Source organism: Choloepus didactylus, chromosome 10 (genome assembly GCF_015220235.1).
Source record: "Choloepus didactylus isolate mChoDid1 chromosome 10, mChoDid1.pri, whole genome shotgun sequence".
Taxonomy (NCBI): Eukaryota; Metazoa; Chordata; class Mammalia; order Pilosa; family Megalonychidae; genus Choloepus; species Choloepus didactylus.
Genome location: NC_051316.1, coordinates 90,180,411 through 90,205,144, shown reverse-complemented (window position 1 = coordinate 90,205,144; position 24,734 = coordinate 90,180,411). Strand labels below are relative to the sequence as shown.

Below are 24,734 nucleotides of genomic sequence, written 5' to 3'. Positions count from 1 at the left end.
GGCCGGTCTCAAAGTTGAGCCGAACTTTGCTGCGGGGGGCGCGCGGGGGCGCGGCGACGCGTGTGCGCTGGCCGAGGGCTGCGAAGCTGACGGCGCAGCTCTGGGCGGTCTCCCCGGAGGCGGCGGCCCCCCTCCCGCCCCGTCAGTGAAGGCGGCACGACCGCGCGCACCAGCAAATAATCGCCGCCCGTGACATCTCCGCTGACACCCTCCTGGCCCGGGGGTGGGGCGAGGGCCACCGGCGGGCACTGCAGTGGGCAACGTGGACTTACCAGTCCTAGCACTGCCCCCTCGCCAGCGCAGGGCACCTCCTACGCGGCCGAATCCTTCCTGCCCCCTGGGGGAGCAATACGCACCCCCCTCCAGCACGACCTCATCGGGCGCGCGCCCCTTCCCTGGCCTGATCGCCCGGTCCCCTGAGGGCAATGTGTAACAGCCCCTCTCGCTCGGGTGTCTCTGCCGCCCCCTCGCCAGCCCGGAGCGGCCCCGGATCCCCGCGCGTCTGGCGCTCTCGGCGCAGCCGGGGAACTTTGGCGCGCACGCCCCCACCCGGGCTGCGCCGCCGACTCACCTGGCCCTCCGGCCGCTTCGGGGTGCTCGCTCTGCCTCCGCCCTCCGGACGACCCTGACCCCGCCGCGGGCAGCCGGGCGGCTCCGTCCCGCCGAGGGCACGTTCGCGGGGCGCTCCCACCCCTTTTCCCGTGCAGTGTCCTTTGGCTCTAAGGGAGTCTGGAGCCGGCGTGGGCGCCCCCGCCCCCCCGCCCCCACCTCCTCCTAGTACGGGGCTGCTTGGGGGTGGTCGGGGCCGGAGCGGTGAGGCTCGGGGCTCTCTCGCCCCCCACCCGATTCACCTCTTTTATTTTACGATCATTGTGAGGGTGCCGTCGCCCTCAGCCCCGCCGCCGCGCCGCAGCCGCCTGGCGCGCCGGGCAGTGCCTCACTCTGCTGCAGCATCGGAAAGGCAACCAGGTCAAACTTTGCAGAAACTCAGCCCCTGCGCCGGCCTGGCCCCGGCGTTCGCCCGCAGCCGCCCGGGCCCGAGCGGCAGCGCACGCAGCGACGGCCGCCCGCTCGCCGGCCCCACTGGGATGCAGGTCCGCAGGCGGCGGCGGGCGGGCGGGCCTCCGCCTCCTCCTCCCCGCCCGCCCAGCTCTTCCACCCTCGCTTCCCAACACACAGCCCTCCCTCCTCCTGGTAAGCTCTCTTCCCTCTCCCCCCCACCCCCCTCCTCTCTCTGCAGCTGCCTGGGGAGCTTGAACCTCTCCTTGTGAAAACGACATTTCCTTTTTTGCTAGCCCCAGGAATTCTGGGTAGTGTAGTTCTGCCTCTGCCTCGGGTCTAGGTGGACTGCTCTCCACGCCCCTTGAACGCTGGAGACCAGAGGCTTTCTAAGGCTCAGTGCAGGGAGAAGAGCTGCACTGGTGTTCCTGGATAGAAATGGTGTGTGGGATCTTGGAGGCTCTAGAACTGGTGGGAAGATTGGGGGGTGGGGGGAGAGAAGTTTGGGGAAAGGGCTGTTCCTGCTGCTTGTTCCCTGCTGGGCCTCCTCTTGCCCTGGCACGTGGCCAGGACTGTTACCTCCCAACTGCATGGCAAGTGCTGTACCAGCCTTAATCGTTTCATTCACTAGGCGCTCTGGGCAGGGAGACCTATAATTATGTGCATTTTACAGAGGAGGAAATCAAGGCTGGGAGACATGGAGAACTTGCCCAAGGCCCCACACCTGGCAAGTGTCTGAGTTGAGACTAGAACCCTGGTGGTCTGAGTACAAAGGTCCAGAGAGGGCTGTGAGCCTGGCTGCGGGTGGAATAGCTGTGAACCTCTCCAAACAGCCAGTAGCCCCACCCCCCCACACAGCTACTCTCCAGGGAAAGGCCAAGTGGTTTATGACATCAGAGTACATGATAGCCACACTGGAGCCATGTCCCTATCTCAACCCCTTCCAATGACTCTGGCTTCCAAAGGTGTCCATCATGGCCAGGCCAGGTCCAAAGCCAGAGGATCTTCAGAGCATTGTGAAGGGAGGGGGCGTGGAGGAGTCAGTGGGCACTGGCCACTTTGTGGTCTCTCTTTTGAGGGATGGAAGTCCCTGCCGGCCGAGTGATTCATCTCACACCAGCACAAGCTCACCCCTCAGTGCAGGAAGCAGCCAGTTAAGGTTGCTCTCCCACCCAGCTACACCCCTGCCCTCACCCTCACCCAATCCCCAGCCTGTGTTTGGGTCATCCCTTTCCAGTTCAGCTAGTGTGTAGCTCATCCCTAATCCCACTGATGCATACCAAGATGAGCTGGCAGAGCTAAAGCCACAAGGGTGGCCTTCATGGCCAGTTTGCTGCTGCACAGTAGAGCCCCAGACAGCACAGGACTCCTAAGAGAAGTTTCTTCCGGGAAGAAACTTTCTCCAGCCTCTCTACCCACAACGAACTCTCTCCACCCCCCATGAACTCATGAACCCCACAAAACACTCTGTCCACCTACACCTCACTGACAGCCTTCAGTACTTCCTATGCCATCAGATAACTGTTATGCTACTCAGATTTTGGGTTAGTATCATCCTTCAATCCCTGTCCCCCTCAGTGCCTGGAACAGAGCAGACCCCACTGGCTGGGACACTCCTGTGGTCAGGGACAGTGTCCAGTTAACAAGGACCAAGTTCTGGCACTTGGTGGGCACTCCATGACCATGTGCTGATGTCTTTCTTGTTTGATGTGAAGTGGACAGAGGCCAGGGCCTGGAGGTGAAGCCCCTGAGGTGTTTTCCTGGAGATGAATTCCCCTAGAGGCCACTTGTCAGTGCTATTACTCCCCGTAGCCCTGGACTTGGCCTGATTATAAAGCACTTCATGTGTGTCAGGCACTGAATGAAGGAGCACCACCCAAGCATTGCCCCTTTTTTTCTTGAACTTGACCCTGGGGGGTGGACTTTGCAGAAGAGAGACCCAGGGATGGAAGACAGTGACTTCTTGGAGTCTGGATCCAACCCAGATCTGTCCAACTGCGAAGCCCATGCTGCTGACCCCTCCCCCAGGCCGTACTGCCCTTGCTAGCTGGGGCCCCACCCCCTGAGCCAGATGGGACTGACAGCTGGGAAGCACTGTTTCTGTAAGTCCCACCGGAAGAGGGGATTAGGTGCCCAAAGGTGAGGGCTCTTGCAAAATAGAAGACCCCTCTCCTTCGCCTTGGGTCCGGAACTGCCTCCCTCCTTCCTGTCACCCCTCATATGGCACTTTGTCTTGGTCTAGTTGGAAGCCCGGATTCCTCTGTGGGAGGACTCAGGCAGCACCCACGGGCTGATTTGCCAGTCTCTGTGCTGAGGGGCGGCTCCCCCAGGCCCAGCCCTGGGCCGGCCCTGACTGACAGGGGTTCTGGACAGGCTCAGCTCATGCATGTATTCCCTGTCTCAGCTCCCGAAAGGCCCACCACGTTTCTGGCAACTTCTCCAGCTCTCAGGCCCCTCCTGTCCTCCTGCCTCCTCACTGTCCTTCCTCCAGCTCAGCATTTTCTGGAGCTCTGTGGGTGTTGGGCACAGACCCGTGGCTGCCTCAGCATCTGTGAAGAGTTCATGATGCGTCCACACGAGTGTGAAGCACCCAGTGTCTGCCAGACAGAGGAAGTGGACATCTGTTCGAGATGTGCCCAACACCACAGAGGCACTGGCCCCCTCCCTCCCCGAGGCCTCAGTCTCCCCAGACTCCTCTAGCAGTGGCATTGCCAGTGAACAGGAAAGATGAGGGACCAGGAAAGGGGTGCAACCCAACCCCTACCCAGAAATTAGGGAGCTCAAAGTGTTCTCAGAGGAAGGCCAAGGTACCACTGTGCCCCTCAAGTCCAGGCACATTTGGCCCAGAGAAGTCATGAAAATCCAAAGCCACAGGACCAAATCAGAGGTAGAAAGAATGCACAGCCCCAGCCAAGTCCAGAGACCTCTGAGCTCTGTGAAAATAGCCTGATGCAGCTTTTCCTCAACATTGTTGTGAGCCAGGAACCCTGCACACATCATCTTTGTGGCTTTCCACAATTGCCTACGAGCCAGGTCCTGTTATCATCCCATTCTACAGATGGGGACACTGAGGCCCAATGAAGTGAGAGGTGTGGATTGAACCAGGCAGTCTGGCTCTACAGCCAGAGGCTGGATGATTTGGGTGCAGCAGTTACCCTCACCACCATTCCCTGCACTTATAGGGGCTTCATTTTCAGTGGCCTTTTGAGACAGCCTTTCAGCTCTTTTTTCCTAATGGACCAACCTGCATATCACGGCCACAGCTGGTCCTCTGATTGCTCACTGCCCCCAGGGGTGCAGTCATCATGAGGCTGGAAGACCTTTTTGTAGGAGGGAGAGCCCTCATCCTGCAGGGAGAAAAGTTAAGCACTAGAATTGTGTTGCCCCGGGAGACAGGATTCTTTCAGACCCAACTGTTTGGAACTAGTAGGAAAGCCAATGGCAAGGCTTGGAATGTCCCCAAGGAAGGCAGGTGGTGCTGGAGGGCCAGGTGGGTGGCTGGGGTTGGGGTGAGGCATGGGGAAGCAAGGAGGTTGGATCCATCTACAGGACCCATCCCTGCACCCCTGATGCACCTTCCCTCTGCAAGGAGCACACTCAGACCCCAGCGGGATCTTAGAGAGGGCTGGTTCAACTGCCTTCCCTACAGGTGGGGAACAGAGACCCAGCAAAGTCATCAAGGTAGTGTTCCTGGACTTAGAGCTCAGGTCTCCTGGCCTCCAGTTCAGTGGTTGCATTGCTCTCCATTGAGGCACAAAAGCAAAAGTGGTTCTGAGACATGGTATGGGGGAATGGCTGGGAGGCTTGGGGCAGTGCTCAAATCCAGCTGTCTAAGGTGACCACAATTCTGAAGGCTGGGGGCATTCCAGCCAAAGGTTCAGAACCACATTTCTTCTAGGGTGAGGGTTGGGACCTCTCAGCTTGCCTCCGCGTCATTTGTGTGATCATTACTTCCCCAGTGCTGACCGGACACCTCCCCTGGGCTGTGCTCTTGGATGACATTGGGGAACATACCACCAAGGCCAGGACAGAGGACAGGCATGGTCCCCACAGCACTTACATCCCAGTGGGCCAGAGAGATGTCAAAGGAGAAGCTCAAGAATGATTAATGAAGGTACTAATTAACATCAACAATAAATAGGGAAAGATTGATATTCTATATAGTTATGAGTAAGTATTGATTGGTATGTCAGGAAGTATATGAGTAAGTTGTTTCGATGTGTGTGTGTGTCCAGTATTCAGCTGGGGGAGGAGAAGGGGAAAGATGTATGTTCCAGGGGTCTCAGATACGTGTGATGGTGGTAGGAGTGAGTGTGCTTGAGTGCATGAGAGTAGGGGGTGAGTGTATCATGTGTGTAAATAAGTGTGTGTGTGTGTGTGTGTGATGGGGTAAGTTTGCATGATTCTGGATATAAGTTGTATGTATTTGTGTGAGGGTGTATGTAAGTGTCCTTGTGAATGTGTGTGCCCGTGTGTCTGTGAGCATATATGTGAGGGTGTATGTGCATTTGTCCATGTGGGTGTGTGTATGAGGGTGTAATGGTGTGTGGTGTGGGTGTAGTTGAGTGAGTGTGTATGATGGTGTATGTGTATATTGTGTGAGGGTGCATGTGAGACTGTATAAATACGTGAAGATGTGTTTGAATGTGTTGTGGTATGAGCATGTGTCTCTATGAGAGTATGGATGAGTGTGTGTATGAGCATGTAAGACGGCGTGAGTGTGTCCATGTGTGTGAATGTCTATGAAGGCGTCTATGAGCATGCGTCTGTGTGTGAGGAAGTGTGTGTGTGTGTCTGTGGGTGAGGCTGAGCATGTCCATGTGTCTGTGTGTGTGATGATACAAGTGAGTGTGTGTGAACCCTGGCGCCAGCAGCGTCCGGGGCTGAGAATCCCGCGTGCAGGTGCCGGAGTCCCCGAGCGGCAGCTGGGGCCGGGCCCGGGACACCCGCCCCGCAGCCCCCGGCTCCCCCTGCCGCCAAGGGAGGACCGAGCGCAGCGCCAGCGGGTTGGGCGCAGCCCGGGATCCGGTGCGGCACTGGGAGTTCTCCAAGGTGCTAAAATAAACTCGGCAAAGGATCAGGTTTCCCGACCGAAATAACCCAGGAGCGGCCTCGGAGATGTGAACTGAGAAAGCGACCGGGCAGCTGGAGCGCCTGGGATGGGGAGGCGGTGATGAAAAATGCTTTTCACACGGTTCCCTCCCGCTCCTGGCAGCGGAAACGCCCTGACTCCCCTCCCACCAGCCTCCCGCGGCCCCGCAGCTCCCCTCTTCTCCCCTCCCCACCCAGCGGCGGGTCTCTCCTGGCCACCCCAAGTGGAGCTTCTCCCTGATGCTTTTCCCCTTCCCTTCTGGAGTCATTACCCCAAATCATCACCTCCTATTGCCCACAGGTCCCAGATGGCAAGTAGATAAGCTCCCAGGCTGTGTAATCCATCATTCATTCAACAAATATTGAGTGTCCACTGTGTGCCAGGCAGTGCCTGGGCACCTGAGTCCCATCACTGAACAAATAGAAAAGATCCCCTCACCCCCACCCCATGTTCGACTGGGAGGACATAGACCATAGACACGCAGAATAAATAAGTAAAGTGTATGGTATGTTGTGTTAGAAGGTGGTATGGGCTAAGGAAAAAGGAAAAGAGCAGAACAGGGTAGAGGCTTGGGACTGATGTTTGATTCCTGGGATGCCCTGCCGACTCACTTATTGACCTGGAGAAAATCTCTTCACCTCTGAGCTTCTGGTTTCTCCTTTGTATAGTGGGGGAAAACTGCCACAAATTATTGTGATGGTTAAATGCGCTGATACAGGTACACGCACTTAGCTCCAAGTCTGGCACAAAGCAAGTGTTAAGTACAAGTTAATGAATATGCTTAATAGTATTAATGGTAAATCCATCTTGATATTTAAAGACAATCAAATAACTCTCAGGTCCTGTGATGCTGCCAGACAACATCTCCTGCTCTCAAGTCAGTGAAAGGTTAGGGGCAAAGGCTTTAGGCTAATGGCTGGGTGTGACTCCTGGCTCTGCTTACAAGCTATGGGTCCTGGCAAGTCAATTCACACACACACCGCTCTGCCTCTCAGCAGTCGATGGTGTTAGAACAGGAAGTGGAGGAGAAATGAGGTCCAGGTGGGTCAGTGCCTCCAACTCTGAGAGGCCAGTTGGACTTGACAGATGGGGCCACTGCAGAGCTTTCTTTGCATTTCTCGCTGGTCCTTGCATGGGGCTTGGCCGCTCACAGCAGGCGCTGACAAATGTTTGATGAATGAGTGTGTGAGCAGGCAAGGAAGCGAGTGAGAGAAGAAGCCAAGCAGGCGGAACACAGAGAAGGCATGGAAGACATGGCCAGAAAGACAGGTCACACCCCAGGGAGTGAGAGGGGGTGGCCGGCCCAAGCCCCAGCTCTGGCCCCGATCGGCTGTGTGGCCCCGTAGGTGATGTCACCACTCTGAGCCTGTTGTCTAAAATGGGCAGAGGATGGCCGGACTTGCCCTTCAGCTCTAAGTGTCTAGAATGCCATCCTTCTTCCCCACATCTGGGCACTGCAGGAGTGACTCAGGTTAGCCCACTGGACCTCATGGAGAGGCATCCGAACACACAGTCTCATTTGGCACTGGCCACATTAACAACTTGTTCATCTTCTGTTTCATTGCATGGGATGTATGTATAAGGCTGGCCATCCTGGAATAGTTTTGAATAGCCACAAAATAGGAATAACCAAAATGTATAATAATAGGGGATTGGTTACATAAATTATGGCCCATCCACATGATCAAGTGCCAGGCAGCCATTGAAAATGATAGAGTTGCCATGGAAACATGGCCAGACATATATCATTAAATGCAAAGCATAGATTATTTTTCAAAATAGAAGATGATATGATTGTATTTTTAAAATGCATATACGTATGTGTTTATAGGATATGTATAGATAAGTTTTTCTCTTTAATATATATTTTCTATTATTAAAGTAGTACTTGGTGGTTGTAAAATGTTTTGATAATTTGAAATAAGATGAGTGAGGACTCCCTCTATAACATGACTACCTCGTGTTGACAGTGGTGATCTGGGAGTAGGAAGTGGGATTACACTGACATCTCTGTATTTGCTGAATTTATTGTAGTAAGTATGTTACATGTTGATAGTAAGAGAAAAATAAGGCTACTGTTAAAATTATATTGTAACATATACAACAAATAACATTGGCTGTTTATTCCATGGGTGTGTGCCCTATCTCCCCAACTAGACTGCAGGAGGAAATCAATGAAAGCATTGATTGAAGGAATAAATGGATTCTTGAGAACTGAGACTGTGTGGCCCATGGTAGATGTTCAATAAAAGTTTGTGGGTTGAGGGATGACACTTGCTTCTCAGCCACCCTGAGAATGTGCAGTGTTCTGTCACCCCACAGTAAGGGAGGAAAGGAGCGAGTCAGTGGAGGTCTCAGGGTCTCAGGGGAATTTGCCACAGACACCACCCCCTGAGAGCTCACTATGTGTGGCCCTGGGCGGAGTGAGCCCTTCCCTTGACCCTCTTGCCAGCCCTCTAAGGAGGAAAATGAGGCCCAGAAGAGTGGAAGGACTTGCCCGCAGTCACTCAGTTGCAGGCGCTGAGCTGGGTTTGAACCTGGAGCTGTTCCACTCCAAAGCCTGGGTCTCAATCACTCCTGGGCCAGATTCAGATGGGACTGCACAGTGCTCTGTAGTGTGGAGCCCTCTGTGGCCCTCAGAAGCTATCGGCAGCTCCAGCCAGCCTAAGATGCTGACACAGGCTGCTGGATATTAATAGCCCCGGACTGAACTGGGCTCCTCTCCTTACCACCCTCCTCAAGGCCAGCCCAGGTCACACACCCCACTGGGGGAGAGTGGGTTAAGTGCCCCAAAGGAGAGCTGAACAGACACATCCATGACCCCAAGGGCTGAGCAGTCCAGAGCCCGCAGGCCCGTGTGCCTCACCCCAGGGGCTGCTTGGGAATCGGACATTCCTTCTCCTTGGCTTCCTGGCTGGGGGCCTCCATGTCTCTGAACCTCAGCTTCCTCATCTGTTGAATGGTGATGCCACAACTACTTCACAGAAAGGTTGGTTTTGCTAAAACACAACAAGAGCTCAGCACACTGCCTAATATCCATGCATTATGCATGCATCTTATCTGGATCTACATCCAGCTGCCAGTACAGCAGCAACAACTGTCACCATCACTATACCCCAGAGGGCAGGACATGGCACTATCTGAGATGTGCCCCTGTGTGGCCATGTAATCTAATTGGAACAGTCTGTAAGAGGGAGAGGAGGAATGAGGTGGGCCCAGCCTGGTCTGGCCCATCTGGACTAAGCCAGGGCATCTGCAGGGAACTCTGGATGGTGGGCTCCTAATCTCTGGCCTTGACCCAGCCAGGGACTGAGTGGGAGGCTGGACCATGGGGGTGGGTCCTTCTGTAGGGACTGCTCAGAAAAAAAGGACTGTGCATCGTTTGTTGATGAGAACACCAATTTCTAGGCCATAGGGTTGGAACTCACTGTGTGCCAGGGACCCTGCTCGGTATTTTACAAACCTCATCTCATTGAGCCTCATAACAACCCTTAAAGTTGGGCATTATTGTTCCCATGTTACAGGTGGAAAAATTGAGGCCCAGGGAGGTGAAGTAACTTGCTCAAGGTGACACAGCTAGTCTGTGGAGGAGCTACTAACCATCTGTCTGATGCTGGAGCCCGTGGGCTGGTCTGCTGTGGCCAGAGAGCACTCACATCCTCCCCAGGCAGCCTCCTGTCAGGGGGAGGCTCAGGACCTGGTGCCCAGGGAGGCTGTGGGGCAGGCCTGGGGCTGCAGGCTGGGTCCCATGATCAGAAGGGAAATCACAGCCTCCTGCCTCCATCTGGGCTGGGCAGACAGGTCTTGACCATCCCAGATCAGGAGACCAGAGCGTTCACTCCTGATTCATCTGGTTACCCTAAGCCAGTGACTGCCCCTCTTGAGCCCAGGCCCAGTTGGCCCTAAAAAGTTCTGTGGAGACTTCGTGTTCCCTTGGATTGCCATGGTAGGTGCGTGGAGGCTTGCCTCAAATCTGGAATCCTCAACTGGACCCCGTGGTATGCTCTGTCTGGGCTTGCAGCCTCTCCTGCTTCCCCTTCACCCCATGCATCAGCCGCATGGGCCTCTCTGAGTCCTCACTGGGGACAGGCTCTGTCCCATCCAGGGCTTCCCACCTGTTCCTCTTTCCTCTTTGTTCCTAGATGATCTTCCTGGGGAAGCCCCCCCATGAGTCCCAGACCAGACCCAGGGCCCTGGTTATATGATACTAGAACACGTTTGCACATTTGTGTCCATTTATACGCACCATTTGTTTGACCCCAACCATCCATGAGCTTCCCAAGAACAGGGATGGAGTCTGTTTCACCGGGTGCTTGGTAACTATTTATGGGTTGCCTGACGCTTCTATAGTTCGCCTTTCCTTTGCAAAACTCTGGGTGCTGCAGACAACCTCCAAGAGGCTAGATCCATTACCAACTGATTAATTACCCCTCCTTCTAATGGAAATCAAATCTTACAAATTTCCATTTGATTCAGCTGTGATGTGCTGAAACCAAATTTAAGACTGATTAAAATTAAAAAAAAAAAAAAAAATCCAGGCTGCCAGTTTAATGAAATGCTGCCACAGAGGGAGGGGCTGGCCAGGCCCCAAGATGACGCTTCCAGTGACGTCGTTAACTCCATCTGGTGCTGTGAGAGTCTCCTGGCCTGGGCTCCACCAGTCTGTGGCATCAGGTCCAAGCTACCTAGGCCCGTGTGGGCTCAGGCCTGGCTCACAGGGCCTGGACTGCTCCGAGGGAGGCTGGTAAAGGCTGGGGTTATTCCAGGGCCCCACCTCTGCCCCGGGCTGGAGGCAGAAGTCACAGCTGAGGCCAGTGGAGCAGGAGGACTACATTTCCCAGAGTCCCCCAAAGCCCAGGGAATGAGCCATTGGAAGATTTAAATAGCCCAGGCCTGAGGCAGCCAGGCCGCAGCTGTGGACTCGTCCACCTCCCTGGTGCCTCCCCAGTGCTCCATTGGTGCTTGCCCTGCCTTGGTGGGCTCGATTGGCTGCCCAGCCTTGCATTGACGTCCTCTTCGAGCCCGGTGGCAGCCGCAGGTAAACAGCCATGTGCATTCCTCCACTCTATATTTAACAGCTGCAGCGTGTGCTAGAGGAGGGAGGGAGGCAGGGAACGGTGGTGGCTCTCAGGACTGCTCTTGTCTTCAGGGAGAAGGCCCTTGGAGCCGGGCTGGCACCGGACTTCTCGAGGTGAGCAAGTTCGCCATGCCGGCTTCCCAGAGCCGGGCCCGGGCCCGGGACCGCAACAATGTCCTCAACCGGGCCGAGTTCCTGTCCCTGAACCAGCCACCCAAGGGGGCCCCGGAGCCCCGCAGCTCAGGCAGGAAGGCCTCGGGCCCCTCTGCACAGCCCCCACCCCCTGGCGAAGGGGCCCGCGAGCGACGCCAGTCGCAGCAGCTGCCCGAGGAGGACTGCATGCAGCTGAACCCCTCCTTCAAGGGCATCGCCTTCAGCTCCTTGCTGGCCATCGATATCTGCATGTCCAAGCGGCTGGGCGTGTGCGCCGGCCAGGCCGCGTCCTGGGCCAGCGCCCGCTCCATGGTCAAGCTCATTGGCATCACTGGCCACGGCATCCCCTGGATTGGGGGCACCATCCTCTGCCTGGTGAAGAGCAGCACGCTGGCCGGCCAGGAGGTGCTCATGAACCTGCTTCTGGGTGAGTGCACCAGCCATCTGCCACCCACCCTGCCAGGCCCCTGGCAGGGGGGCCCTTCCCTCCCCTTCCCGGCCAGGACCGGCAGGATGGCCATGGGGCCCTCAGAAACCGGTGGAACTGTCTAATGAGGTTAAGCAGGAAGGGTGTCCCAGAAACAGGCGAGCCTCCAACTGCTGGGAAGCGAGAGCTAGGGATGTGCAGACGAGGGCCCCTGCAAATGGGGGCTGTAAGAGTGCAGAGGTCCAGTGGGAACCTTGGAGAAAGGGCCCAGCTCTTGGCAAAGTGAGGCTGTGGCCCAAAGGAAGCTTGAGAGGAAGGCTGGGGCCGGGTGGCTGTGGCCCCGAGAGAGATGGGCAGGGGTCTGGTAGTTGTCCTGGAGCCGGGCGTCTCACCTGTGTGATGCCCACCACACAGGTTGGCTCCTTGAGTGCAGGCAACACTTGTAAACAGCCCCCAGGTCTACTGCCTTTTCTACCCCAGTGCCTGCTTGGTTCTGGGACCCTGAAGTCTGTCCCAGATTCTCCTGCAGGGCCGAGAGGGCCCAGGGGCTTCAGTCTGGGACTCCCACCCACCCATAGTCTCCTGACGTCCTTATCTGCTCCTTCCCCAGGGGAGTCGCTGGAAGCAGCGGCCTGGTGGGCTTGTCGTTGGTTTGTTTTTTCAGAGTCTTTGCCACCAGAGCCTTTCAGTTTAGCACTTGCCCCGTGCCAGACAGCACGTGGGAACCATGTGGAAGGCGAGTCCTCCACTCTACCAGGGTGACGTCCCCCAGTCCCCGTTCAGCCTCACCCTCTGGGCACCTCCAGTCCCCAAGGTGCTCCATGAACCTCTGCCTCAGCCCTCCGTGCCAGGCCCGTGCTGATTCCTGCGTCCTTCCCACTGGGGCCACCATCTTTTAGTCCGGTGGTGAGGAAGTCTCGGTCAAAGCAAAAACTGACAATCCCAGTTCCAAAAGTGGATGTGAGTTAGACCACTGAGAACTGTGGCCGCAGAGGATATTAGGATAAAAACCTGCATCTCCTCACTTGGCGTTTCAGAGAGTGTAGGGGCTCCATGCTCTGTGCGTATAGATGGGGCGCGGGGATGCAGACAGTCAAATACTTGATGCAGGGGCTGGCTGGGGCTGGCACCATCGAAGCCTTTTGTTCTTATTACTAAATTATTTACATTACATTACTTACATTTTATCCCAAATAACCTGCACTACAAGGCTGGTGCCATTATGATTCCCATTTTACAGATTAGGAAACTGAGGTTCCTATGAATAAAGCAACCTGGCCTAGGCCTCAGAGCTTGAGCTTTGCACCCAGTATTTGCATGAGCTGTGCAATGGTTTGGGGAGGGAGGAACAGGGCAAGAAGGCCGAGGCTCTGGGCCAGGGAATTCCCAGGGCAGAAACCGCTCTCGTTATCCAAGATTTCCCTGCAGCCTCCTGTGGCCCAATAGAAAGCTATTGGGGTTAGGTTGTCTGGTGTTAGAGGCCAGACAGGGAAAACAAGCCAGGTGAGGGAACACACATGTGGGCAAATACCCGAGCCTCCCTCTCGACCCGCTCCCTCTGCCCTATATGCCCATCCCTTCCCCATGTGCTGATGGTGGTGGTGAAGCTGTTTTCATAGTTTGTTAACAATTTACTATGGGTTTGGTTTTGCAAAAGGCCACCATCACTTCTCACCTTCACATAACCCCATTTAAAGAGGGCATAACTGAGGCACAGGGTGATGACTTGCCCAAGGGCATGCAGCTAGGCAATGGTGGGTCAGGAATGGAAGTGGGAGCAACTCTAGATCTGCTTGGCACCTTTCAGGGGAGCAGGGAGAGGGAACTAGCTTCAGGCTGCTTGATGCTTCCAGCTCGGTGAGAATCAGAGAAGCAGGGGTATGCCCAGGGAGGTGGATCTCAGCTTTCTCACAGTCATACTTGCCCAACAATGGGACAGACTCCCCAGGATGGGGGGTGAGCTCCCCATGGCAGGAGGTGTGCAAGCAAATTGTCCCTCATCACCAACTAAAACAGCTCCACTTTGATCTGTTTTCTGCCCATGAAAGTTTGCTTTTAAGACAGCTTCCCCTGCCCAAAACATTTAAAAGTTTGCAAACCACTTGTTGAGCTCCTTCCAGCAACCAGCTGCTAGGGCACAAAGGTGTTTGCTCCACAGAGTGACGAACAAGATCTGAGATGCCTCTTTTCTTGAATAAGAATGGCAGAGTACTTTTTGCAAGTCTTTAAAAAATCATTTACTGAGCTTCATTATGTACCAAATATTATGCTATGAACATCCCATATTTTAATTTTTAAAAATCTTGCAAACACCCTTTCAAGGTAAATATTAATATGCCCATTTTAGAGATGAGTAAACCGAGGCTCAGAGAGATTAAGATACATCCTCACTCTATGCAGCTGTATGGTCAGGCTGCAAACCCCTCACCTTCCCCCACATGGCCACTGGCCTGCATCTTTGCAGAGAGAAGGTAAAGGAGGTTCTCCACCTGCCAGCACCTTTGATGGTGCATCTAGTAACCTGGGCATCGAGAGATAATTCCCTGATACAAACCAGCCACCCCAGCCTGACCACTAGAGTAGGCAGTGGATCTGTGGGCCTGCGGCCGCCTCGTGTACATGTGAACCCAGCCCTTTGGTGGTGCAAGGAAACTGTAGCAACCAGTCCTGATGTGATCCATGGCTCTGGCCTGACTGCCCGGAAGGGCTGTCACCACCACGCCCTCCCACTCGGACCACCCGCAAGGTGGACCATCGCACCTGTGAGAGCGGAGCCCGAACTGCTGGGTCTGTGTGCTCATTAGTCTTTGGGGAGACTGGGCTACCTTTCAATCCCCGAGCTCAGGCTTTGTCCAGGTCTCTGCTCAGACCCTGACATGCTTAGGTCAAGTGCAAACCCAAGTATGAACTCGGTCAAGTTGGTGCCAGTTTCCGAGCCTCAGTTTCTTGCTCTGTCCTGTGGGGCTACAGGGTTGTAGTGGGGATTTATGTAGATGGTGCTTGTAAAGCATTTGGTGCCATAGTTGATCCGGGGCATGTGCCACTGAACAGCCAGTGCCCCTGTTGTGGGGGTGACTGCAGGGGATCCCTACCCAGCCCTGCCGTGCCCTCTCCCAGCCCCAGGGCACCCAGAAGACCCATCAGGGGCAGTCTCTGGGCTAGGGACTAAGACTTCCACGTGGTGCAGTTGGGACCTTGGTTCCCATGGGCCCCAAAGGAACAGATTTGGGTGTTTGGGACATGGGAGCTTTGGTTGCCAGGCTTGGGAAGTTCTCTGCACTCCTCCCAGCACGACACGTGGCCGTCCACCCTCCTGGCTGTCCCCTTCTGCAGTGTGTGCTGCCCAGACTCCGGAAACCTGGAAGCCAGAAGGGGTCTTAGCAGCTGGCAGAAGCTTGGACTCCAGAATCAGCCTGACCTGGATGTATGTCCAAGCCCTGCTATGGGAACCCGAGCCAAGTGACTTCTCCATCTAAGCCTCAGTTTCTTTATCTATCAAATGGGTAGTTGGGACACTTCACTGAAGAATTACATGAAAAGCTTAACACATTGCTTGGTACATGGCAATGCTCAGTTACTGCTTGTGTAGCAATGATTACATCATCATCATCATCATTAAAAGAAGTCCCAGGTCCAGACTCCCTCCTGGTCCCCTCCAAGCTGTGAGGGGTCTAGAAGATAACCCAAGCCCCACCCTGCAGCACTCGGCTCTAGGAACCCAAAGGGAGCCAGGTGACAGGTCACCCAGGCCCGTCCCAGTCCACCGATCTCCACTCTCATTTCCTCTTGGGCATGCCCTGTGGTAGAAAATGACCTCCGTTTCTTGTTGAAATCATCTACATCATTTGCAAAACGGTCTTCATTGAGTTTTTCTTGGTTATGAACATAAACATTCTTATTGTTAAAAAAAAAAAAAGATTCCAACGTTACAAAGATAGATAATGAAAAAAGTGAGCATCTCCCATAAACCCCATTCCAGGGATCACCCCTACTTCAGTTTGGGCTACTCACCTCTGGAATTTTCTCCATGCATATACTAGCATTTTTTGCCTGGCTCTGCCTCGTACTTACAGCTGCTCCGTGGGCTGTGAGGGACCTGCACGGCCAAGTATCCTCCCTTCCGAAATCCTGCTCTTAGCCTCCCACGTCCCTTCGTATCAAGTGTGAGGGGTTCAGACGCCTGCACTGACTTTCTCAGCCTTGAAGCACTGCACTCCCACCCCACCCACCCCCAACTTCCCCTTGGCCTCCTCACAGCACCCCCCACCCCGTGCCCGGTCCCTCTGGGTTGATTCGCCGGCTAATCTGTTCCATCAGCATCCCTGGCCCCTGCCCCCCAGCTCCTGCTGTCAGAGAACTGGGAACAGGCCTTGGTGGCAGCCTCTCCCCAGAGGCTTGTTTAACCTGTCCCTAATTGACGGATATTTAGGCTGATGCCAAATCTTCACGGTCAGGAACACTCCTTTCTGCTGGAGCTGACAGTTCAGACTTCTCAAGGCAGAATGTTTTCCACCTCCCTCTCCCCACCTTCACTTCTTATCATCTCAGTGGGGCTCAGCTCAAAGGTCCCTCAGGGAGGCCTTTGGCCACCCCCAGACCTGGTCATGGCACCTGCTCTTGCAGCTAATTTACGTAACAAATTGTGCAGGGAGACAGGTCTGGGTCCACATGGCCCCTGCTCCAGGCTCAGCTCCCAGCAGTGCCTAGCACTCAGCAGAGGAAGTAAATGATGCCTTCAGGCTTCTAGATCCAGGATTTTGATCCCCTCTCACCCCAACAGTCTTCAGAGACAGGTAGAGCCAGCTTTAGTATCTGGATTCTTCAGGTAAGGAAATAGAAACCCCGAGAAGATAGAAAACTTGCTCAGAATGACTCAGGCCAAGAGTTTGAGACAAACCAGGACCCACGTGTCAGCTCCCTGGGCGCCAGGGCAGGGGTAGGGGTCCCTGGCTGGAGGCAGGGGCTATGCTGGTTAGGAGAGATGCCAGGCTCACAAACACGCACTCGTGCACACACAAACACACACACGCACGCCAGTGGAGAGGAGGGTCCAATGTCAAAGGGTTGGGGGATCTAGCCTCCCCTCGTTTTTCTTCAACCCAGCCTCTCTGTTCATTGCACACTCCCTGGTCTGGAGCCTTCTAGAATGGTGCACTGGTTTTTAAAATGACTATTAAAATGTGCACAAGTAATGCATGTTCATGGTAAGAACATTTTTTAAATGCAGAATTATAAAAAAAGACAATAAAAATCACCTTTAATCCTCCCACCCAGTGCAAAGCACTGTTAACATTTAGAGTGGTACCTTCCAGACTTTTTTTGTGCATATCAACACATTTATTTCTTTATCTTATTTTACAAAAATGACATCCTACTGTAAATGCTGTTTTGTAATTGGCCTTTTCCACTCAACACACCCCATAGCTCTCCTTTTGTGGCTATAAATATCCATCTGCTTCATCATTTGCAGTGGCTGCAGAGTGTTCCATTGTCTAGACTTGCCACAATTTGTCCCATCTGTCTCCTACTGAAGGGCATGGGGTTGTTTCACGTATTTCGGTGTTATAAATAATGTCGTCGTGGACATCCTTGACTATGAATCATGGCACACAATCCTGATTATTTCCCAAGGAGATATTCCTACCAAGGGGATAGCAGAGTCAAGGGGAGACAAATTGTAGACTTCTGATTCTGAATGCCAAATGCCCTTCAAAAAGTTGGGCCAGTTTGCATGCCCCATCAGCAGTACAGGGCTGGTTCATGGCCTCCTGAAGAAGCCAGAATGGGGGAGTAGAGGCAGGGTCAACCCCCAGGCCAGAGGAGCTAGAGTACACCCTTTAAGCCTCAGCCAGCCAGAGACATTGACCCACAAACCTGTCCCCTCATCAGCCAACAAGGAGCCTTTGCTCCTTTGTTTGCCATCAGCTGATCCACCAGCCCCTGTTCCCCACCCCAGCCCTGATTCTTCGGGGACCCTACCCAGCCGTTGAGCTGGACCAGAGCACATCTTCGAGCAGCTCAAGCCCAAAAGGGGCTCCACAAGATTATCCCAGGTCCCCTCTGCCTCCAGGCAGCCCCCCAGGCACACAATGGCAGACAAATGATGTTCCGATTTCTAAAGGTCTCAGGAGGAGCTAGTTCCAAATCTTCCATGATAGCAGCTTTTTCCTAAGAAAGCTTTGGTTCCTGCCTCACCTTGGTGATGATCCCAGCACCCTGGTTCCTTTGTCACCACCAGCCCCAGGCATTACTGAGCTGGGGGAGCGGGGTGGTCACCGGGGCAGGTTCTCATGCACTCTGGGGATTGGGAGCCTTCAGGAGGGCAGGGCCTGGGGGATAGCTGTGCTTCCTGCGTGTCACATCCCATCGCGGTGGAAGAGGCAGCAGGGTGGAGATCGTTGAGCTGGAAGGACATGAGGGTGGCCTGGCCAAGCCCTGTCTTCATCTGGTCATAGCCACAGGTGCCATATGGACGGCCTTCAGTGTCTGATCCGTGGTGATTCCCATCTTATCGATGAGGGAAGAGAGGCTCATAGGGGATGCATTCACAGGCATCCACTTTGGAGCTGCCCAGTCTCTCTGATTCTGGATCCCAAGTGCATTACCACCAGAGCCACCTGCAGTGAGCACAGGCCTGGGAGGTTACGTGACCTGCTCCAGTCACACAGCAGGTCAGGGGCATGGCTTTGGCCCACTCTCCTGCCCCCGTCCTTTCCCCCCATGCAGGCCCCTTTCTCCCTGAAGGGGGAATGTCAGCTGGGGAACTCAGAACTACATGAGCAGAATTCATGGAGCCTTGAGTGATGGTGCCATTCGCTTCTGTTCCTGGGCAGCAGATTATACACTGATGGTGTCAGGATCGCAGTCGCACAGAGCACTGGCCGTGCCAGGGGAGGGAAGAGACGCCCTGCAGACGCAGCAGGAGGGGGCTGGGGAGCTGCGGCTCAGCAACTGGGTGGTGGGAGGCCCCGGGGGAGCCATCATCGCTATTGGAAAGTCATTCTGTCTTTTGAGTGTGTCACCCCATCTCCTCTTCTCCTTAGAACCCTCTCCCCCCAGAACTCTGACAGCCACAGGACGGTGAGGTGGAAAGACCAGGGCCCCCGTCACACCCATAATCGACAACCCCTCTGTCAAATGATTTGCTTACTGCACATCCCCCCTTTGACTGGTCCCAAGATCAAGGGACCCTGCCGGCCTGGTTCACAGCCCAGCACCTGTCACACAGTGGTGCCCAAGAACTGGTGGTTGGCAGTCGAGTGGATGAATGAGCTGGGCACAGAGATGGGCCAGCCCATGGTCCCAAGAGGCAGAACCAGCCAAAAATAGCAGCAGCTTCCCAAAGGCCTCCCTGGGGGGCAGGGGAGGACCCCACAACCTGGGCTGCAGATGCCCCCTCACTCCTCCCACCCAGTTTCAGCCAGAGCAATGCCTCTGTCTTCTGTTTCCTAGACCAAGCCTTTGGATATGCTTTCCTGGGGGGAAAAATAATGTCTTACTGCTAAAATGTTTGAAGGGTGTGGGCCTACCTCAATTCTTGGCCTGTATCTCCTAATGGTCCACGTGGAAAAGCTGGGCCATTTGGGGAGGTTGAGGCACAAGCCCTCCCTGCCTTCAGCCACCCCATCAGAGCCGGGGCCCTGAGCCTGGCACAACCACTGGGCGACATAGTGAGGCGCCAACATAGTTCCCTCCCTCCCTCCTCCATCCTTGATCCCAGCAGCCGTCTATGGGGCACCTACACTGGGATCATGGTGTTGGCAGCCCAGGTGGAGGCCTTGCCTGCTTGGGGCTTATGCTGGCCTGACAAGGTAGATTTTAAACCAGTAACTATTTGCCAGTGGCTGAGCTGGTTTTCAGCTGAGAAACCTGGTCACCACTAGGACAGATGACCACGTCTTCCAGTGGTTAGTGTCATGCATGCTTTGACCTAACCTGGGACCTGGTCTGGGTCCACATTAACCCCTAAAAGCCCCAGCAGCTCTCCTGGCACCCAGACCCTGGTGGACCACTGTGCCCCAGTCCCAGGGAGGCCCTACCCCCTGCCCTGGCCCCTGACTCTGACGCACCCTTGGGAAGCTTTTCTTCCGATGGCACAGGTCTCAGACCCTGGGTGAGATTGTCTGACTGTGGTGGGACTTCAGAGAAGCAGCCCTCTCGTTGATGGTCCTCCTCCATGCCACCCACCCTCCAGGGTCTGAGAGGATTTAATTGCTTACCTGGTTCCAGCCAGGCTGGGACTTAAGAGATGAACAAACAGCAGCAGTGCTAATGGCCAGCATTTCTCAAAGCTCGGGGCCTACCACAGTGCTGAATGCTTCACATGCACCAATTAGCTCATTCTGTCCCGACAGCAATTCTGTCTCCAAATGCTTTCACCAGTGAGGAGACCGAGGCTCAGGGGGGTGCAGGGACTTGCTCTTAATCAGTAGAGGAGCTGGGACTTGAGCTCTGCCTGAGACTCTGGAGCCTGCAAGTTTAACCCCCTCCCCAGGTACTGTCCGCCACCACCACCCCCTCCCCAGGTGGAGGAGCCTGTCACTCAAGGCATTTCTTTGGGACTTGCTGATGAGGGAGGGGACTCACTGGGCTGGGGAGGGCTGGCTGACCTCCTGCCTCAGCCCCCCTCCATTAAACTCTGGAGTCCCAAGAGGTCAGACGCAGCAGTGTCCCTCCAGCTCCCGCCTGCCCTGGGGACTTGGCAGCCCCTGGCCCCTCTCTCCTGGGACCTCCCACAGGCCGCTGGCTCTGAGCCTGGGCCCGGCCTCCTCCTGGGTCAGCAGGCTGGGGGCTGACTGGCCACACACACCCCAACTGCCTGCGTGGGCCCCAGCGCGGAGGCCCGGGCTCCTGGGGACAAGCTGCCGTGGAAATGGCAGTGAGTGTAGAGTGAGGTTCCCCGCTTCCTCCAGGCTCCTCCTTCCTCCCTCAGGCCGGCAGCCTCTCCGCCTGCCCTCTCCCTTAGTGGCCAGGCGTGTCCTGGGGCGGGAGGCTGGTGAGAGGGGCAGGGACAGGAGAGGCCAGACTCCAGGCAGCAACCCCTGCCTGCGGGGGCAGGAAACGAGGAAGGCAGAAGCTGTGGCAGTGCTAACCCGGGAGCACGGTGTTACGGGAGGCAATGTGATGTCAGCCGCTGGGCCTGTGCGGTACCCCACAGTGCCCGGTGTCGTTGGGGCAAATGACGTGACAGGGTTCCCAAAAGCAGGGTACGGAACAGTGGATATGGAGCATACTACAGCTTTTCTTAAATCTATGGCCCACAGATGGATAGAAGAGTCTGGAACAGTGGCTAGCTCTGAGCAGCAGATTATAGGCAGTTTAGACTCTTCCTTCTCTTTTCTGTTTTGCAAATTTTCTATGGTGAACATCTGTGTAATTTTTTCAAAAGTTTTTTTTTTTTTTTTTTAACTTCTGAGCAAGTGCAGTTGTGAGTCAACAATCTTGATAGACACTGGGAAGTGTTCTAGGAAAGCTTCCAGCGTCAGGTTCCTTTTAACTGTCATTGAGCAATAACCCCCCCACCCTTATCAGGCTCTATGGTATGCCAGGCACCAGGAGTGACCAACTCATCCCTGTGTGCCTGGGACTTTCCTGATGTTAACACTGAACGACTTGTGTCCTAGGAAAACCCTCGGTCCTAGGCTAGCCTGGGACCCCTGGCCACCCTGTGGGCACTGTGCTGGGCCCCCTCGTCAGACCCTGCGTGGTAGGTTTCAGTGATCTCCGCCTTACAGGTGAGGAAAGTTAGGCGACTTGTCCAGCGTCACACAGCAGGAGGCTCCAGGTCCCTGGCCCTGACGCTGGTTGCCCACTTTCACGTGGCACCTTTGTTGAACATCCCAGCAGTGAGCAAAACGGAGCCCCACCCTCCTGGAGTGCAAGTCTGGTGAGGGAAAGAGAGATAAGAGGCAAATAAGAAAACGTTAAATAGGTGAGGTGGTGAGAGATCTTATAAAGAAAAACAAAGCAGGGGGAGGGGATGGAGAGGGCTGAGGGCTTAGTGAACAGCGTGGTCAGAAAGTGAGGGTGCAAGACGCATGAATATCTGAGGGAAGGGCATCGCAGGTGGTGGGAGCTGCACAGGCACCGGCCCCGAGGTGGGAGTGTGCTCCGAGGTCACCATGGCTGCAGTGAAGTAAATGAGAGGAGAGGAGGTCAGAGAGGGGCTGGGTTGCTTGGCCTGGGGGCCCGTGGAGAGGTTGGTGGCACTGATGGCCCGGTGGGGTCTTGTCTCTCACCGCCCACAGCCCTGCTCCTGGATATCATGACAGTGGCCGGAGTGCAGAAGCTCATCAAGCGGCGCGGGCCATACGAGACAAGCCCCAGCCTCCTGGACTACCTCACCATGGATGTCTACGCCTTCCCAGCCGGGCATGCCAGCCGTGCAGCCATGGTCTCCAAGTTCTTCCTCAGCCACCTGGTGCTGGCCGTGCCCCTGCGCATCCTGCTGGTGCTCTGGGCCTTCTGTGTGGGCCTGTCGCGCGTAATGATCGGGCGCCACCACATTACAGACGTCATCTCAGGCTTCATCATCGGTTACTTACAGTTCCGCCTGGTGGAGCTGGTCTGGATGTCCTCCAACACCTGCCAGATGCTCATCTCAGCCTGGTGAGCCGCCGCCCACCCGCCTGCCCAGGGCGCCACCTTCCCAAGCGGGCCCGGGCTGGAAGTGGCGGGAGAAGGCAGGGGTCGGTGGAGTCAGCCACCCCAACTCAGCTTTCTCATCTTGGTTGGAGGCTGGTGGCTGAGGCCAGGCTGCACCTGATGTGTTCGAAAGTGCCAGGTGTCAAATGCTCCCTTGGCTGGAAGCTGCATCTCCTCTCTAGGCAGGCCGGGGTCCAGCCATGGCGACAACCCTGCTAAGCTTCTGCTCTGGAGATAACAGACAAGAACCAAGATGGTGGAGATGGGCTGAGTCTTGTCTTATCCTTTCATCGTCATAACTGTTAAGTTCTTGGCTATGCCCATCATGCCACAGCACGATGCCTGGCAAAATACCCCAAACCCACCACCCAGCGCAGGTGCCCAATTGCCACTAACAGTCATCGATAGCTTCGGGCAGCACTTTTCAAAGGGTGCTCCACAGGACACCAGCCTGCAAGATGCTTGCAGGATTTTGTGGTCAAATAACTGTGGGAAATGCTGCATACTCTGTCCTCATGTTGGAGATTCACAAGGGCTGTTATTGTCGTACAAGCTCTGTCATGTCCTGTAGAAAACTTTCCTGTTGGACCTGTTTAACCCCTTGTTTCCTAACTTTATTTGACCACAGAACCCTTTACTCATGGAACAGCTATCACCTCCCAAGAAACTACTGTTTCCTCAAATGTGTTTTGGGAGATGCTGCCCCGGGAGCCAAAGGACCTGAGGTACAAGCCGGCCACTTCCCGGGCCTCAGCCTCAGGGCCCGGGAGAGCAGGTGCCCCATGCCAAAGCCCATGGGAGGCTGCTAGCTTCACACAGCGCCGGCTGCAGCCCGGGGGCATCAGTGCCGCTTTGGCCCCCAGGGGCCGGACTCCGTGTGACCTAATAGGTCGTTTCCAAGTCAGCCGTTATGGATGTGCATTTCATGTGACAATACAGATGATATGCAAACAGACCCTCTGTGTGTGTGTGTGTGTGTGTGTGTGTTGTTTTTGCCCTTGTGTAATGCAATCATTCTAGATTCAGAGCTCCCTGGCAAGCGAAGTCTCTGTTAACATGGGGAGGGGGACCCCTGATTTCTTTGGCCCCAGTAGGCAGGGGGCACTGGGCACAGGCCGGCGTGCTCCTACACTTTCCCAGGCGGGTACCTTCTCCCTGAGGTCAGCGCCTCATGCCCAGCACCCAGGCCTTGAACTGTTTGAGAAGACCCCTGTGCTGTTGACGGAGATCTCCAGTGGGGACAAAAGACCCTCTCCCACTCCAGCCTCCAGCCCTCCTGCAGCCCCTCCCTCACTCCCCGAGGAACTGACAGTCGGGGGGGGGGTGGGGTTGTGAGGTGTGGACAAGTGACCAGACACGCGCAGTTGACCCTGGTGCGAGCTGCAGTGAGGGCCAGACAGGGCCAGAGGTCAGGCAGGTTAGGGAAAGGGTCCTGGAGAAGGGCACATCTACGCCGAGGAGGAGGAATGAGCAGAGCGAGCCAGGAAGGAGTGGGAGAGTGTCCTCAGCGGAGGACAGAGAGGGGCAGAGGCCAGGAGGCCACGGAACGCGGGCTGCCACGGGTCAGCAAGGGGGTCAGAGTGCACGGTGGGGCAGCGAGGACTGCTGTGGGTGGGTCAACTTTCCCATTTGATTTTATCTTATTTTATTTGGCAGGTGAGGGGGTCGTTCTCCCATCCCTGATTGCCCGGTTTCCTCCCACTCTTTCCTTATGGATGTTTTAGAAATTCTCTTTCTGAAAGGATACACAAGAAACTGAAAACAGCAGTTACCTCTGGGGAGAACTGGGGAACATTCCTACCTAGAGATGAGAAAGTCGGGGCCCTACAAGGGGAGCTGATTGTCCAGGGTTGCCAAGGCAGGAGGCAGGACGAAGGGGGTGGCCCAAGCCCACGCACTCCCCAGGATCGCCGCTTCCCACGTGGACCTAAGCAGGGTGGCACAAGGGGTGCAGGGTTGAGCTTGGCAGAGCTGCCAGATGATGCAGACACGGGATCCTTTGGGTGGGAGGCACAATCTCCTCCCCCAGTGGGCCCTGCTGCATCCAAGGCAAGGGTGTGGCCCCTCTCCCATCCAAGGGGCAAGCCGCCTCTCCCCCAGTTCCCACAGCAAGGCCCAGCTGCCAATGACGGACCTCCAGACCTGGGGTGGGGCCCAGCCTTCCGGGCTGCCTGTATTCCTCCCTTCCTACAGGATTTCACATCCTCCACGGTCATGGTCCACCCCAGGACTGACGCCCGTCCAGGCAGGACCCCAGCACCCTCCCGTGACCACCTGTCATCCCAAGGCCCCCAGTTTCTCTCTCATATCCTGTGGGCCCAACCTTGCTGGGGGTGCAGGGG

The 24,734-nt window shown here is 55.5% G+C and overlaps 1 protein-coding gene across 3 annotated transcripts; it reads left to right on the top strand.

Moving 5' to 3' along the window:
• Window positions 1-495: 495 nt before the first annotated feature.
• PLPP7 (phospholipid phosphatase 7 (inactive)) lies at window positions 496-24,388 on the top strand. Of its 3 annotated transcripts, XM_037798479.1 has the most exons (4): window positions 496-1,194; window positions 4,959-5,113; window positions 11,241-11,748; window positions 21,996-24,388. In XM_037798479.1, exons 2-4 carry the CDS (start codon window positions 5,101-5,103, stop codon window positions 22,609-22,611), a joined length of 1,137 nt encoding a protein of 378 aa, XP_037654407.1. In that variant the 5' UTR covers window positions 496-1,194; window positions 4,959-5,100; the 3' UTR covers window positions 22,612-24,388. The 3 variants fall into 3 exon arrangements, with proteins under 3 accessions (XP_037654407.1, XP_037654408.1, XP_037654409.1); XM_037798480.1 differs by lacking the exon at window positions 496-1,194 and having other exon boundaries at window positions 3,057-5,113; window positions 21,996-22,506; XM_037798481.1 differs by lacking the exons at window positions 496-1,194; window positions 4,959-5,113 and adding an exon at window positions 10,683-11,129 and having other exon boundaries at window positions 21,996-22,506.
• The last annotated feature ends 346 nt before the right edge of the window (window positions 24,389-24,734 follow it).